This window comes from Nymphaea colorata, chromosome 1, assembly GCF_008831285.2.
Source record: "Nymphaea colorata isolate Beijing-Zhang1983 chromosome 1, ASM883128v2, whole genome shotgun sequence".
Taxonomy (NCBI): domain Eukaryota; kingdom Viridiplantae; phylum Streptophyta; class Magnoliopsida; order Nymphaeales; family Nymphaeaceae; genus Nymphaea; species Nymphaea colorata.
In genome coordinates this window covers 11,202,018-11,216,314 of record NC_045138.2, presented here as the reverse complement: position 1 = coordinate 11,216,314, position 14,297 = coordinate 11,202,018, and the positions used below count along the sequence as shown (strand labels likewise).

General features: G+C 40.3%; 1 protein-coding gene across 7 annotated transcripts; it reads right to left on the bottom strand.

Annotated features, from left to right (window-relative positions):
- Positions 1-4,592: 4,592 nt before the first annotated feature.
- On the bottom strand, positions 4,593-13,720 carry LOC116261613 (pentatricopeptide repeat-containing protein At1g77405). 7 transcript variants are annotated; one of them, XR_007574079.1, is made up of 3 exons: positions 11,894-13,720; positions 5,494-5,590; positions 4,594-5,234 (listed from the first exon to the last, which is right to left on the bottom strand). XR_007574079.1 is itself a non-coding variant. In XM_031640447.2 (2 exons), the coding sequence occupies exon 1, from the start codon at positions 13,379-13,381 to the stop codon at positions 11,909-11,911; it is 1,473 nt and encodes a 490-aa protein (XP_031496307.1). In that variant the 5' UTR covers positions 13,382-13,720; the 3' UTR covers positions 4,593-5,590; positions 11,894-11,908. The 7 variants fall into 7 exon arrangements, 2 of the variants coding, with proteins under 2 accessions (XP_031496307.1, XP_031496308.1); XR_004174348.2 differs by having other exon boundaries at positions 5,516-5,590; XR_004174320.2 differs by having other exon boundaries at positions 4,595-5,234; positions 11,854-13,718.
- Between the last annotated feature and the right edge of the window lie 577 nt (positions 13,721-14,297).

Genomic DNA, 14,297 nt, shown 5'->3' with positions numbered 1-14,297 from the left:
TTGGGACAAATATTTAAGACTTTCAAGTGTTTGATTCTATAACCAATAGTTTTTTTATTATAGAGGATATGATGACTTTAAAGCGATGCTTTTGAGCTTGGCCGAGTAGGCTTTGGGTTCTATAACTCCTGCCATTCCTTAATATGTTTTGCTCTCAAGGTTTCTGCCTATATGCTTAGGGGTTTGGACATGAGAACCAATGCATGCAAATTGGAAGAGATGATACCCGTAGGCGTCTGCTTTCTGATGACTTTTTCAACAGCTGTGTACCGTGTGCAAATTGCTCAAAGCTTCTTGTGCTTGCTTGGGGTCACTATGGCTTTGTGTGAGGATTTAATTCGAGTCTTTTTGTCAGCCTGAGCTAAAATATCTTGTTTGGGTTGTTGGAGTTCGGTGTGTGCTATGTTGGCGTATTTTCCTTTAACTTCAGGGTCGTGTGGGAGTATCTGTGAATTTTACGTGTTATGTAGCCTTCGGTAATCTGAGGATATTATGAGCCAATAGTGGAATGTTCTAAGACGTCTTTCAGGGTGGTGTTGGCAAACACTGTGGCGCATTCGCCAGGTTACGAGTACGGCATGATACCAAACGTTTAGTTTGTGACTAATATAATTTTGACTTTTATGTCTTAGTAATAACTCGATAAAATCTCCAAATCTTCAATGATGGGAGTGAAGAATACAACCATCTTTTTTTTGGGGAGTAGGAGTATTTCATCTCAGCGTTGAGAAGAGAGTTAAAACTTTATCTCTTGTTCTTGTAGGTACATGGTCTGCTTGCGGTGCTTTAATGGTCTGCTTGCGGTGCTTTAGGATTAATGGATTCGTTCATGCATACAAACAAACTAGTTTATGTGTCGGTTTGCTGGCAGAGTGATTTTGGCTGTTTTATTTTTTTTTCTTGTGAAAAAAAATATTCGACTTCATGCGTGAGATCTGATTACTCGAACCTATAGTTAAGGAATTTTGTTGAATTTTAGAGAACCTGTTCAAGCCATCCTTTGCTGTACTTGCACCAGTTCGCTACCGTTCTATCGCTTTTGGGAAAAAGGAGATGAGAGGGGTGTTGCTTGCCCTCCAAAGTTCTGTGACCTGTCCTTGAGCTACTATTTGCAATCGTCTAAGAAGACCATACGTAGTACCTACGACATACTTTCTTGAGGTGTGGACTGGTGTTCTTCAATTCCACTTATTATAAGGATCGATTGCATAGCTTTTCACTTCATCAATTGAACCCTAGGTGACTTCTGCCTTGAAATCACCGTGTAAGCCTATTTCACCCGAAAACTAACATTTATCTCTCTCAAACTATTAGACTTAAAGCTTCCTCGTGCAAATGGGCGGGGCGTGTAGATGGTGATTCTCCAATTCATCTCCAATGGGTGCTATGCCCTTGTGCTGTAAAGGGATAGAAACACTACATGTGAGTTAAAGCACATCGGCCCCCCGCTTACTGATAGAGTCCTGGACCATGCAGGCAAGGAGAAAAAACGAGCTTCGGCTCTCATTCGCAAGGTGGGATTAGTTTCCCACTCATCCGGAAAGCTCCTACTTTTGCTAAACATGCTTGTTTCCAACTTATCAAGTGGAAGTACGTTATTTGGATGATGGAAACGCAAGAATTTTTACATGATTGCTCAATTTTTTGGTTTATCAACCGAACCTGTCGTGACTAGAATCTCCCCACCACCTTCCAGTGTCGTTTTGCCAAAAAAGGAACATTGAATTCTCTCGAACAATGAGACCCATGCTTCTTCCTTTTTGTAAACATGCCTGTTTCCTATCAAGTGAGTAATGTTGTCTAGAGGGTCAAAACTACAAGGATTCTCCATGATTGCTTCCATCTTCCTTGCTGTGACCTGCCAAAGTAAGGATCTCCACATCTAATAGCTGGGAAGACTATCTGAACTGTAGCAACTAAAACTAAGTCGCCCGAAAAAGATACATTGTTAGACCACCATTGCATCTGGCTCTATAACATTTGTAACACTTGGTTTTGAAAACTCCTACGAGAAGGAAACTCCCAAGTACCTCCAAGGAAGGAGGGTCACATTTTTGTAAATTTGCAGATCGATAAAACCCATACCAAAACAACTCAAATCTCATTAAGAGAGTCATAAAGTTCATAAATACTGCGAAAGACTTGATGTGCATCGAAGCACACCAAAAGTAATACAAGAAAGCTGTATGACAAACATATGCTTCAAAGAAGCTACAGTTTAACCCTACACGATATAGGGTTTGAGATCCCCAAGGGGGGAGGGGGAGTATTTTACTTGGAAACAATAAAAAAGCCGACCTATACATTCATTAGCTATTTACCACGTCATATTTTTTGGAGTGGGAGCTGTTTCTTAGGTCCATAAATTTATGGATATAGTACAATGAATTAAGAAAATAACTGTAGGCACAAATTTGCAAGATAACATAAGGCGGGGAGTACTTTAAAATGTAGTCCACAGCAAAGGTATCATTTTGTAAAACATGGTCCTTATGGAAATAAACCTACTTAACTGCTAAACGAAAAAAAAAAAAGGGATATTCACCAAAAACATCGGTGACATGAGATTGTTAAAGAAACACTTATTTAGCATTGGCAAAGTTTAGAAAATACCAATACAAGGGCAGCAGAGTTGTGTATAAAAAAAAGGTCGAAGGAAAATAGTAAACTCGAGAACTAGGTGCCTCAAGGGGCATAGAGTAGCTAGTTGGGGTAGGGACCTGTTAGAAAGCAGAATTTTAGTTCAATCCTTGTGCCCAATATGGTCCTATGGGTGGCAGAGTGCAGTGTGTAAGTTGAAGGGTACAAAATTACCCTTGCTGATGCTACCACAAGATCCCAAGGTAAGGGGAATGAGGAGACCTTCGGGCCTCATCTAGCTCATGGGAAGACTGAAAAACTAGTTACTAATCCAATATCGCACAAATGAATTCAAAGTATATGACTCTTTTTTCCTAGCTAATTTAATTTGGATTGAAGATAACCCAAGACAAATGGACAGATCACTTTGTTTTTTTTTTTATTAAAGTTTAGGCTGCCTTTCATCATCACAAAAGAAATTTAGTGCATTTTCTTGAGAGTTGTCCGCAAAGAACGTACAAGCCTCCCACGGTTGTCAGCATATTTAGGAAAATCATATGATCTACGTTACTGGGCATGGCTAGAAGGTGAGACTGCGCGAAAACATGCTGGATAAATTTAAGGAAATTTGTGAAAGTTATGTGATTCACAATGCACGTGGCCAAGATCAGTTATGAGGTCGGTTGAATTTGGTTATTGATGGCTTGACTAGCAACCCAACAATCGCAAAGTTAGTTTCATCTCAACAATAGTAACTTCGAAATACGCTTCTTGTCTACTGAGTTAATTAAGCACTTGCAATTGAAATCTCCAATTTTTTTTTTGATGTACAGAAGATCATGGAATCAACGAAGGGACCATTTATAAATAGCATATTTTAGTTGACCCTTATCAGCATAGAAGCTATGGTTAGTCCACGATGGTCCACGGGAAATTTCCTCATTGATTTAGGGACATAACAAAAAAAATGCATCTTAAACATTGAGTTCAGTGCCCCAATATTTGTAGGCTTTAACATCACCCACCTAGTCAGGTACGGAGAGCCCTTCTGGGCTTGACCTTGTAAAAGATTTTTGTTTTCCCTAGGTCGTTTCGACCATCATCAAAGTAAGGCAAGGTTAAGGACCCTACGATTCAGCTTGTTTACCAGCCGTAATTTCCATATAACTATAATGATATCCAAAAGAATTGTTTCTTGCGTCATTTTTTCGCCAGGAAGAGATTTCCAACATGTTAATTTATTGAATCAGAATCTCCTTCGAACTGTTAATCCTGATATGGCATCAAGAAGGCCATAATCTTGGGAGATATATTGATTGGACTTGAGCCGAATCCAGACGCTGGTACAGCCAACTAGTAAGTTGTTTACTGGAAATAGTCAGCTTCGCATTTAAAGGGAGAGAGCATGAAGTCTCAAATTGGATTATTTACACAGAGTTCTGAAGATCCCCAAAATGAGCATCCATAGATCTGGTGCAAAGAACCTCAACCTGATTCAAGTCAAATTGCTGTTTTGGATTTCTGAATGTGACCAATCGAAAATGGTTAACACCATCAGTTCCTTACGTCCAAACCTCAGTCGCATTTCAGACCAAACATCCACTTCAAACAGTAATATTGTGAACCTAGGGTTGGCGAATCTACTTAAAGATTTCTAAGTTCTGTAGACCACAAGGCTTACAATGTTTTGCGCCAAAACATAATTATTTGCATGCACAGCATTTGAACATGAAATGTGTTACCTGGGACACCATAGGCCACCTATTCAGAAAGATGTAGAATCATTACTTGGTTTACCTTCAACAGTCAATTAGAGAAACATTAATGGATTAGGCTTAGACAATTGGTATAAGTTAAGGTGAACCAGCAAATCTAGTTTCCAATATAAGCACATTGGCATAATCAGATCCACGCTCGAAATAAGAAGGAATTGCATAACCGACGGTTCCACAAATATGACACTTGAATTTAGAATCAGATGTATGACACTAATACAAAAATCAAACATTATGTACGAAATTAATCAGGTGAAGAATCAAACTCGTCCACTGGAAACAAACTTAAATAGGCAGCAAAGAGTAGGTCAGATGTCCAAACCGTAGCTTACATAATCTTCATGATGAAACAGCTGGACCCCAATAAGAAATTCAGAGCACCAATGTGGATCCATGTTCGTGCATATCCACAGAGAGCTAATCATGATCAAGTGTGGGCCTAGCACATCCTTTTCAAATTTTGAATAGTATAATAGGTTTTCATAACAGCTCGTGTAGGACAGCATCAAAACAAGGCTAGCACCAACAAGTTATGTCATATTCGACAAATAAGACCACCAGAAACTGAAACACAGACATGATCATGTTACAGATGCCAGATATAGAAAGCCTGCAACACCAATTATGTTTGGCCCCACAGTAATTCCTTTAGTGTATGAACATCATAAACCCTAGACTCCAGCTAATTACGAGGAAGACAGCCCATAAACCTTAAACGTGCATGGAAGGACATTAGCTTTCCCCTCAACTCCTTCTTCTGATTAAGACATAACAACTTGATGGCTCCCTCTGCAAATGAGCTACTATGCAGGTTTTCCTTCACAACAATGTGACGGGCTTGGAAAATGACTCTTTTCTGTTGACAGCAGAAACAGCTTGCTGCATAAAAGATTCAGACAGCATTGTATGTATGATCACACAAAGTTCATAGTTTGAAACGACAATTTAAATTTTACAGAAATAGCGGAATATTCTAGTCGTTGGATATTTGCAATGTACCCTGTAACAAATAAGTTTTTTAAAGAATCCATGATTGATAAATCACAACCTCCATACTTTCTCAACTTTTGATGAAACACAAAACTGTTGTGCAATAGTTATAACATGAGAATGGTCAGCACATCAATCCTGGGACTACCTTGAACCAATGATTTGCTTACTTTGCAGGGGCCATTAATATGTCATCCGGATGAGGCTTGATAAGGCAGGTTAGCAGCCATGATTATTCATCCAACCTAGTAGGAACAAATCACATGATACAATTACCAGGCTGATCCCATGTTACTTACATCAAAAAACACACTTCACGATTCCTTAGAAAATTATCAACCAAATAAAGGAAATTGAGAAACAGTTTGAAGACATGAAAGCATTTCTTTTTAGATCGAAGCAAACACCATGAAACAAAATGAAAACTAAAGCATCATTCTTAAGCAAAGACAGATTGGAAAATGAGAATAATGAAAATATGAGCATTTGCACCGACTGGAAAAGCTTGTGCATACATCAAATAATTATTGTTAAGTTTGTGTGCATGGGATCGGGTCTGTCCAGACCCGATCCAATTCTTTTATAATCCACACGCCCAAATGTACTAGGCGGTGGCACACTTGTAATTTTTTACACTTTTGTGTACAATCTGTTGTATTCAGATTAGGTTAATGTTATAATAGTGTTTAAGGATTGCAGGGCCACTAAGCGCCGGCTGCACCTTTGCGTCCATCAACTTCTTATCTATCCTCTCTTCTCAATCATTCTTGTTTTCACCCGGAGAGACACGAACTTTTGAAGATTCTCACATGGTATCAGAACCAGGTTACATCGTCCTCCGGTGAGTGATTTCAGCTTGGAGTATTCTGCCCTAAATCTTATTTTCTGCCGTGGTTATCCCCAAACTCTGTTTCTGCCCTTAATCCCACGATTTGCCCTAAATTCTGTTTTTTGCCCTAAATCACACGGTTTGCCCTAATTTCTGTCGTGACCTTTAAAATTTCTGCCCAAACCATCTGCTCTAATCCTCTCTTTCAATCATGGACCAGCCAGCTCCCTCTCTTCTATCTCTAGTTTTCTCTCACAACTCATCTCTCAAAAACTGAACCATAGTAATTATTTGACTTGGAAACGTCAAATTGTCCTATTTATTAAGAGCCATAGACTGTATGGGCACATCGATGGGACTACTCCAGCACCTCCAAAGTATGTTAACCGTGAAGTAAAGAAGACAGTCGTAGGAGATAAAGGTGTTGGGTCATCGGTTGGAAGTGAAATCAGTTTTGAATATGAAACTCTTCCTGAGAGCAATCCCGAATATGAAGTTTGGCTGGCTCACGACCAGTCTCTTGTTGCTTATATCACTTCTACCTGAAGAGGTATTGGGAGGTATTGATGATGATTTAACTGCCCTAGAGTTGTGGTCTACCCTTGCCACAACATATTCTCAAGTCTCGGAAGCACGTTTTCTACAATTAAGAAGGCAATTTCAGCATATCAAGCGTGGGACACATACAGTTTTGGAGTATTTGAATGAAATCAAGAGTGTTAGTGATCAGCTTGCTGCAATTGGACATCCCGTCAGCGACAAGGACAAAGTCCAACAAGCCTTAGGTGGATTGGGAACAGAATTTGATATTTTTTGCACAGCCTTGGAAGTCTTACCTGTTCTCCCATCTTTTGAAGATCTAAAGGCTAAGCTTTTTCAACATGAAGCTAGTCGAGTTCAACGACATAATATGATTCCTTCCAACAGCCACAATGTACTGATCACAGGAACTCACGCACTGCAAGGAAATCGCACTCGTTCTTGGACTCCTCAGGCAGGCATGGGAAGAGGGATTCTCCCAACACCGCCAAACATGAATACTACCTCTGCCACATCTAGAAGAATTCCGACATGCTTCTATTGCAACAAGAAGGGGCATGTAAAATCAGAATGTTGGCACAATCCTCAGAACAAGAATAGTCAGGTCAGGCGCGAGAACAGGACAGCAGTGGGGTCAGCTCTATCCTCATCTAGATCAAATCCAACTTCAAAGGTTTCAGCAGACGTGCAACAACTTCTAATGACAGTCTTATCCAAACTTAACTTGAAGCAAAATGAGCAAGGAGAGTGGTATGTGGACTCCGGAGCAGCAGCCCACGTTACTGGTGACACAGGTAATCTCTCTAGTGTTTCCCCTTATTTAGATCAAGGCTCAGTAGTCACGGGAGATGGTTCCCATCACACAATATCGCACATTGGAAATGCACAAATATCCATGGGTTCTTCTTCCATTCCATTAAAGAATGTCCTTGTTGTTCCAAGTGTCAAGAAAAATATTATCTCAGTGTCCAAACTTATTGATGATACACACTCCTCTGTTGAATTCACACCATCTTCTGTTTATGTCAAGGATGCTCAAACCAAGAAGACATTCGCTGAGGGCACTCGCAAATGAGATATGTATGTCCTTGAAGAAGCTCCAAAGCTGTCCAAACCTCACCCTCCAGATTCATGTTCTTCAAGTCATAATGGAAGTCAATGTCGCAGAGTATAATAAGCCATCCATTTGGCATGGTCGGTTAGCTCATTGTAGTCAGTCTTTTGTTCGAAGTCTTGTTGCAGACGGACTCTTAGATAAGTCCAGTCTGAGTTCAGTCAGTGAGTCCAGCATGTGCTCGAGTTGTCATCTTTGTAAAAGCCATGCCCTTCCTTTTCAGTCAATTAATAAAAGAGCTTCAAGGATTTTTGACACCATATATTCTGATGTTTGGGGGCCTGCTCCAATTCCCTCTTCTTCTGGGAGTAGGTACTATGTCATTTTTATAGATTCATATTCCCGACATACTTGGATACACTTCATGAAACACAAATCTGAAGTTTTCCGTTTGTTTACTCAATTCCATGCCTTGGTTCGAAATAAATACTCTAGTAATATTGTGCATTTTCAATGTGATGATGGTGGTGAATTTATTTCTAATGAATTTACTGAGTATCTACTAGATAATGGGATCACTAGACAGATTTCATGCCCACATACTCCTCAGCAAAATGGAATTGTTGAACGGAAACATAGACATATTGTTGAAAGCGCGCTCAGCATGATGCATGACACAGACTTACCCATGACATTGTGGACTGAGGCTTTTCATACGGCTGTCCATGTTATAAATCAACTGCCATTGGCTTTGCTTGATGGCAAATCCCCATATTTTTTATTACATCAAGAGCAGCCACGCTATGAGGAATTGCGTGTTTTTGGATGTGTTTGCTATGTGCATGTTGATGTTTCCTTACGTAACAAGTTTCAGGATCGTGCTATTTTGTGCAGATTTATAGGGTATGCAGAAAACTACAAGGGTTATAGATATTACAACCCTAAAACTGAGCGTGTTCATATTTCACGGCATGTTGTTTTTGATGAAAACATGTTACAAGATCCCAAGGCTACTTGCATGACACTCAATCAAGGATAAAAATGAGGTTTATGATACTTGGCTGCATGCTGAAATCCTAAGACAAGGGGCTAACCGTTTGACTGAGCACGAGGAGCAAGATGTTAATGAGCCTGAGACACTTGTGAGCGATTCCTTGGACAGCATGCCCTCATCCTCACAACCCCATGATTCATCTATACATAGTCGGTTCTCAAGCCTTGTGTACTCTAGGCGATTAGCTCCTACTGCAGCCCCACGTCAGTCCCAACGTGTGCGACATCCCATTGATCGGTGGGTAAGTTATAACAACTTTTCTTTAGATTTTCAATTGTTTATGACAAAAGTCAGCAAGAAGGTCGAACCAAAATCCTATCACCATGCAAGTAAGGAAAAATGTTGGGTTGAAGTTATGAATGAGGAAATGGCAGCCTTGCATGAGTGTCAGACTTGGCAGATTGTCCCTCGTCCAACTGATAAGAATGTTGTGGGCTCCAAATGGGTCTACAAACTGAAATATAAGCCAGATGGTAGCATTGATCGACATAAAGCACGTCTTGTGGCGCGCGGTTTCACACAGCAATATGGGGAAGATTATGATGAAACATTCAGTCTGGTTATCAAGATGGGCATAATACGTGTGATTATTTCTCTTGCAGTCTCATATGGGTGGCCTCTTTATCAGTTAGATGTCAAAAATGCTTTTCTTCATGGGATTCTTAAGGAAGAGGTATACATGGAGCAACCTCCCGGCTACAATACTCATGATCCTCAAAAATGGGTTTGTAAGTTACACAAGTCTTTATATGGACTGAAGCAAGCTTCTAGATCATGGTTCGATCAGTTTTCTCATCATATACAACAAGTTGGTTTTCTACGAAGCTCTCTAGATCATTCCTTGTTTATGTATCATACCGAAGAAGCTACTACTTGGTTACTTATCTATGTAGATGATATTGTTATAACTGGGAATTCTTCTTCTCATATATCTTATGTTAAGGATCTGTTGCAACAAGAATTCAAGATGAAAGATCTCGGCGAACTTCGGTACTTCTTCGGTGTTGAACTTGACAGGGCAAATGATCGATTGACTCTTACGCAGCATAAGTATACTCTTGATATTTTGGACAAGGCAGGTATGATTAATTGCAAACCCATAACTACTCCTAGTGTTCTAAACACTAAATTGGCTGCCTCTGATGGAACCGCTGCCTATTCAAATCCTACCTTCTATCGCAGCATTGTTGGTATGTTACAATACCTTACCTTTACCCGCCCAGACATAGTCTATGCTGTAAATCAGATCTCTCAATTTATGCATGCACCCACGGAAGGACATATGGATGCCGCTAAGCGGATCTTACGGTATCTCAAAGCTACACTTGGGGATGGATTGATCTATACAAAGTGTCCCAATGTTTCTCTTGGACATAGCATATATACTTATACTGATGCAGACTGGGCAGGAGATCCTGATGACCGACGCTCAGTTTCAGGTTTCTGCCTTAGATCGAGCACTGAGGCAGAATATAGAGCAATGGCTGCCGGGACAGCTGAAGCGTCATGGTTATGACATTTGCTTGGCGAGCTCACTCTTCCTATTGTTCAATCATCGTTACTATGTGACAACCAAAGTGCAATAAAGATTGCCTTCAACCCAGTTCTACATAATCGCACCAAACACATAGAGATTGATCAACACTTCATCCGTCAGAAGGTTGCAGAAGCTGAGATCTTGCCTACGTATATATCCACCAGTGAACAAATAGCTGATCTCTTCACCAAAGGACTCACAGGGCAGCACTTCTAGGAATTGAAGAACAAGTTATGCATGATCAAATCTCATGCACAACTTGAGGGGGGCTGTTAAGTTTGTGTGCATGGGATCGGGTCTGTCCAGACCCGATCCAATTCTTTTATAATCCACACGCCCAAATGTACTAGGCGGTGGCACACTTGTAATTTTTTACACTTTTGTGTACAATCTGTTGTATTCAGATTAGGTTAATGTTATAATAGTGTTTAAGGATTGTAGGGCCACTAAGCGCCGGCTGCACCTTTGCCTCCATCAACTTCTTCTCTATCATCTCTTCTCAATCATTCTTGTTTTCACTCGGAGAGACACGAACTTCTGAAGATTCTCACAATTATATGCCCTTCTAACTAGAAGAGCTACAACACAACTAGGACAGGCGAGCAGATCAGGCAAAATTAAATGTAACGCAGCTCTGTAAAACAGTAACAAAGCTTTCAACATGCGCCCTCATAGTATGCCATCGCAAGTAAAGGCTCCACTGCCACTGCATGTCTGCACATAGGAGGAACTGAACTCCTGGCTCAAGATACCCTAATGCTCACACTAAAGAGCTAGGCAATTACAGGGGCTAACCAAATCCATGCTTTTCATTTCCATTGACTATTCCAACATAGAGAAATTCTTCAATAAAAACATCTAACAGGTAATAAAAAATGGTGGTTAGTAATGCATGTGTAAGCAACCAAATAAACAAACCAGAAAGAATCAGCTAACTGATGATGTAATGCCAATATGCCATCAATGGGATCCTCCGAAAACTCAGAAACAGACACATTTTCTCAGCATTTCTATCACTCGAGTGAAATTCTCAAATCAAATTATCAGAGCTTCTGTGCGGAACATCGAATACAACTTAAGAAGAGTCTTACAAACTAAATAACAAAGCTGACGTTCTATTTCATAACATACAGGCGCATCCATATCCATAAAACAAAAGTTAAAACCTCTGAAGTCATTGCGTACAAGAACCTCTATGGCAGACAAATTAATCAGATAGGATGATAGGAAATGCCGCACACATACACCTGCGTATGTGCATCCACACATGCACATATGCACAGCCATGAGCTAATGCGTGTAAAAGTATATTCTGAATACAAGATTCTTTTCTTCAACAAAATAAATTTCTGAAGCCACAATCGTGTTGAAAGGAAAAGGTAAAACAGTGAAACTCAAACATGGCGTAGCAGTTGCTACATCAATAAAAACTATCGAACCAACATATACAGAATACAACTGAAAATATTAACAGAGACGACAAAGAGAACCTACCATAAAAACAAGGGGAGTGGTGTGAAGCCGGCCAACCTACCTAACTAAATTATCTCTATGAATCCCTCTGGAAGTGTGTGTAGTCTGATGTTATTGGCTTTATATTCTTTATAGTCCTGAATCTAATATCAATCTGATCTTCAATTGTACGACGAACTTCATCTGGCAATCCAGATTCACCAGCTGAGTGCAATGAATCTATTACCAGATTATAGGTATACACCCTAGGAACTGATCCACCCTTAACCATCTTCACCAGGAACTCACGTGCCTCACATACCCGACCACTCTCACATAACGCATGGATGATTGGGGTATAAGAACTTGAAGTGGGTACACCATGGTTCCTCGTGGTCATAAGGACTAACATTTCTATTGCTTTGTCAATCTCATTAACAGTACTATAGTACCTAATGAATGAGTTATAGGTCACTCTATTCGGAGAACATCCGCTAGTGATCATTGAATCCAAGAGTTCAAGTGCCCTTCCTATCCTATAATTTTTGCAGAGTCCATCAATCAAGCAATTGTAGGTAACTGTGTCAGGTTTAAGCCCTTTGGACAGCATGATCCTGAACAGATGGTTAGCTTCCCATAGCCTCCGCTTAATCGCCTTCAGGCAACCAGTTTTCATGCTATGCTTGCAGTAAGAACCAATCAAAATTGTGTAAGTAAATGCATCAGGCGGACATCTAGACCCAGGAACCCCCATTTTATCAACAAGAAACTTCGCCTTCTTGAAGTCTCCTATTCTGCATAGTGCTACAATCACAGTGTTGTATGCAACCACATCCGGTTTGCACCAGAATTGCTTCATTCTGTAGAATGCCATCAACGCTTCCTTCACCAGGCCTTCCTCCCCCAGCACCTTGATGACAGCAGTTATAGTAGCCGTCTTCACCAGCTCGTTTGGGGCACCCCTTCTGCTCATTTCGTGAAGAAATTGCCACAGCTTCTTCAAGCAGTTCGCTTTGGCCAAGACGTAGGCCATCTCTCTGCAAGTGATGTCAGTGTGGGTGAAACCTCCCCCTGATTCAACCCAAGTGTAGAAGTTCAACGCTTTATTCACGCCCTCGAGTACTCTCCGCTGATCTCTATAGGCAGCAGGACCATAAATTCTAACTCCATTGCTTGAATCCTTATATTCTTGCCACAGATTCCTCTGTTTCAAAGGAGACCTTCTCCTGAAGCCCTTCTGGCATCCAACCGACCTTTCGCTCTGAAAGTAAATCCTCGGAAAGGACCGCAAACATGCTGCAACCAAATCCTCGTTCCATAGATTGGAAGCCCTAATACCCTCAAAACCCTTGTTATCAACAATAACGGCCATTACATCCTCTAGTTTCCTCGAGAAAATGCAAGAATCCGAAGGAGCTGTAAGAAAGGTGCGTGTCAAGTCGCCGTAACCGCTTCCTGCTTCAGATTCACACGTATGAATTGGCCGGCACGAAGTCGTCATGCTTCTGAGGAAACTGACGGAGAAGATGAAATGGGTGGTTCGGCATTGGGCTCTGCATCTCCACAACATCAAACTTCAGTTGTTTGACTCAAATCCCCCGTACGAACGAACGATCTCCCTAAAAGTCTAGGCTAACCCACGCCATCGCTACCAACTAAGACACCAAAACAAAGAAAATCGAGTTCTCATAAACAACCTTCAAAATGTTCCCGGTCTGAAGTCGGGAAAAGACTCAGACCTTCATACTGTCAAACGCAGGTCGCGGCAAAAATGCCGAAAAGTCGAAAACCAGAAACAAGATCTAACCCATTGAGAAAAAGATACCAAATAGCAGCACACCGCTCAAAAATTGAGAGATTAACAGATCGCCGCCCACTATTTCACTTAATTCTCAAACAGCGGCCTGCTAGCGGGAAGCGTGAAAATGGGACGCTTGAGTACCAAAAGTGCTTCTTAATATTGAAGTTTTCTAGACAGTAAATTACAAAAGAATAACACAAAATCGCCCTCTGTGAGGGATGATGACGTCGTCCTTCCAGGACATCGCCGTCATCATCAGTTGAACCATTACAGAAAAATATATGTAAAGAAACAAAAAGGCCATCATCCGGCTGAACGGCGAGAGACGATGGCGTTGCCTTGCAGGGCAGACGAGACCCACCGTCGCTCTTAAGTAGGCGATAGGCAATGAGCATAAGTCGGTTTTGAACATTATTATATATATATATATATATATATATATATATATATATATATTTTTTAAATATTACATATACATATATGAGATTACAAATAAATATAAAATAATAAATAAATATAAAATAATAAATAGGTATACAATAATAAATAAATATAAGATAATATTTACGAAACAATGAGATAACAAACATACATATATAAGAAAAAGCTAAACATAAATATGAGATAATGTTTATGAGATAATAAAAAATTTATGAAATAATGAGATAACTAAACATAAGTATAA

What these genes read in the sequence shown, in the direction of transcription:
- LOC116261613 (XM_031640447.2), bottom strand. Translation starts at nt 13,381, where the DNA reads ATGTTGTGGAGATGCAGAGCCCAATGCCGAACCACCCATTTCATCTTC.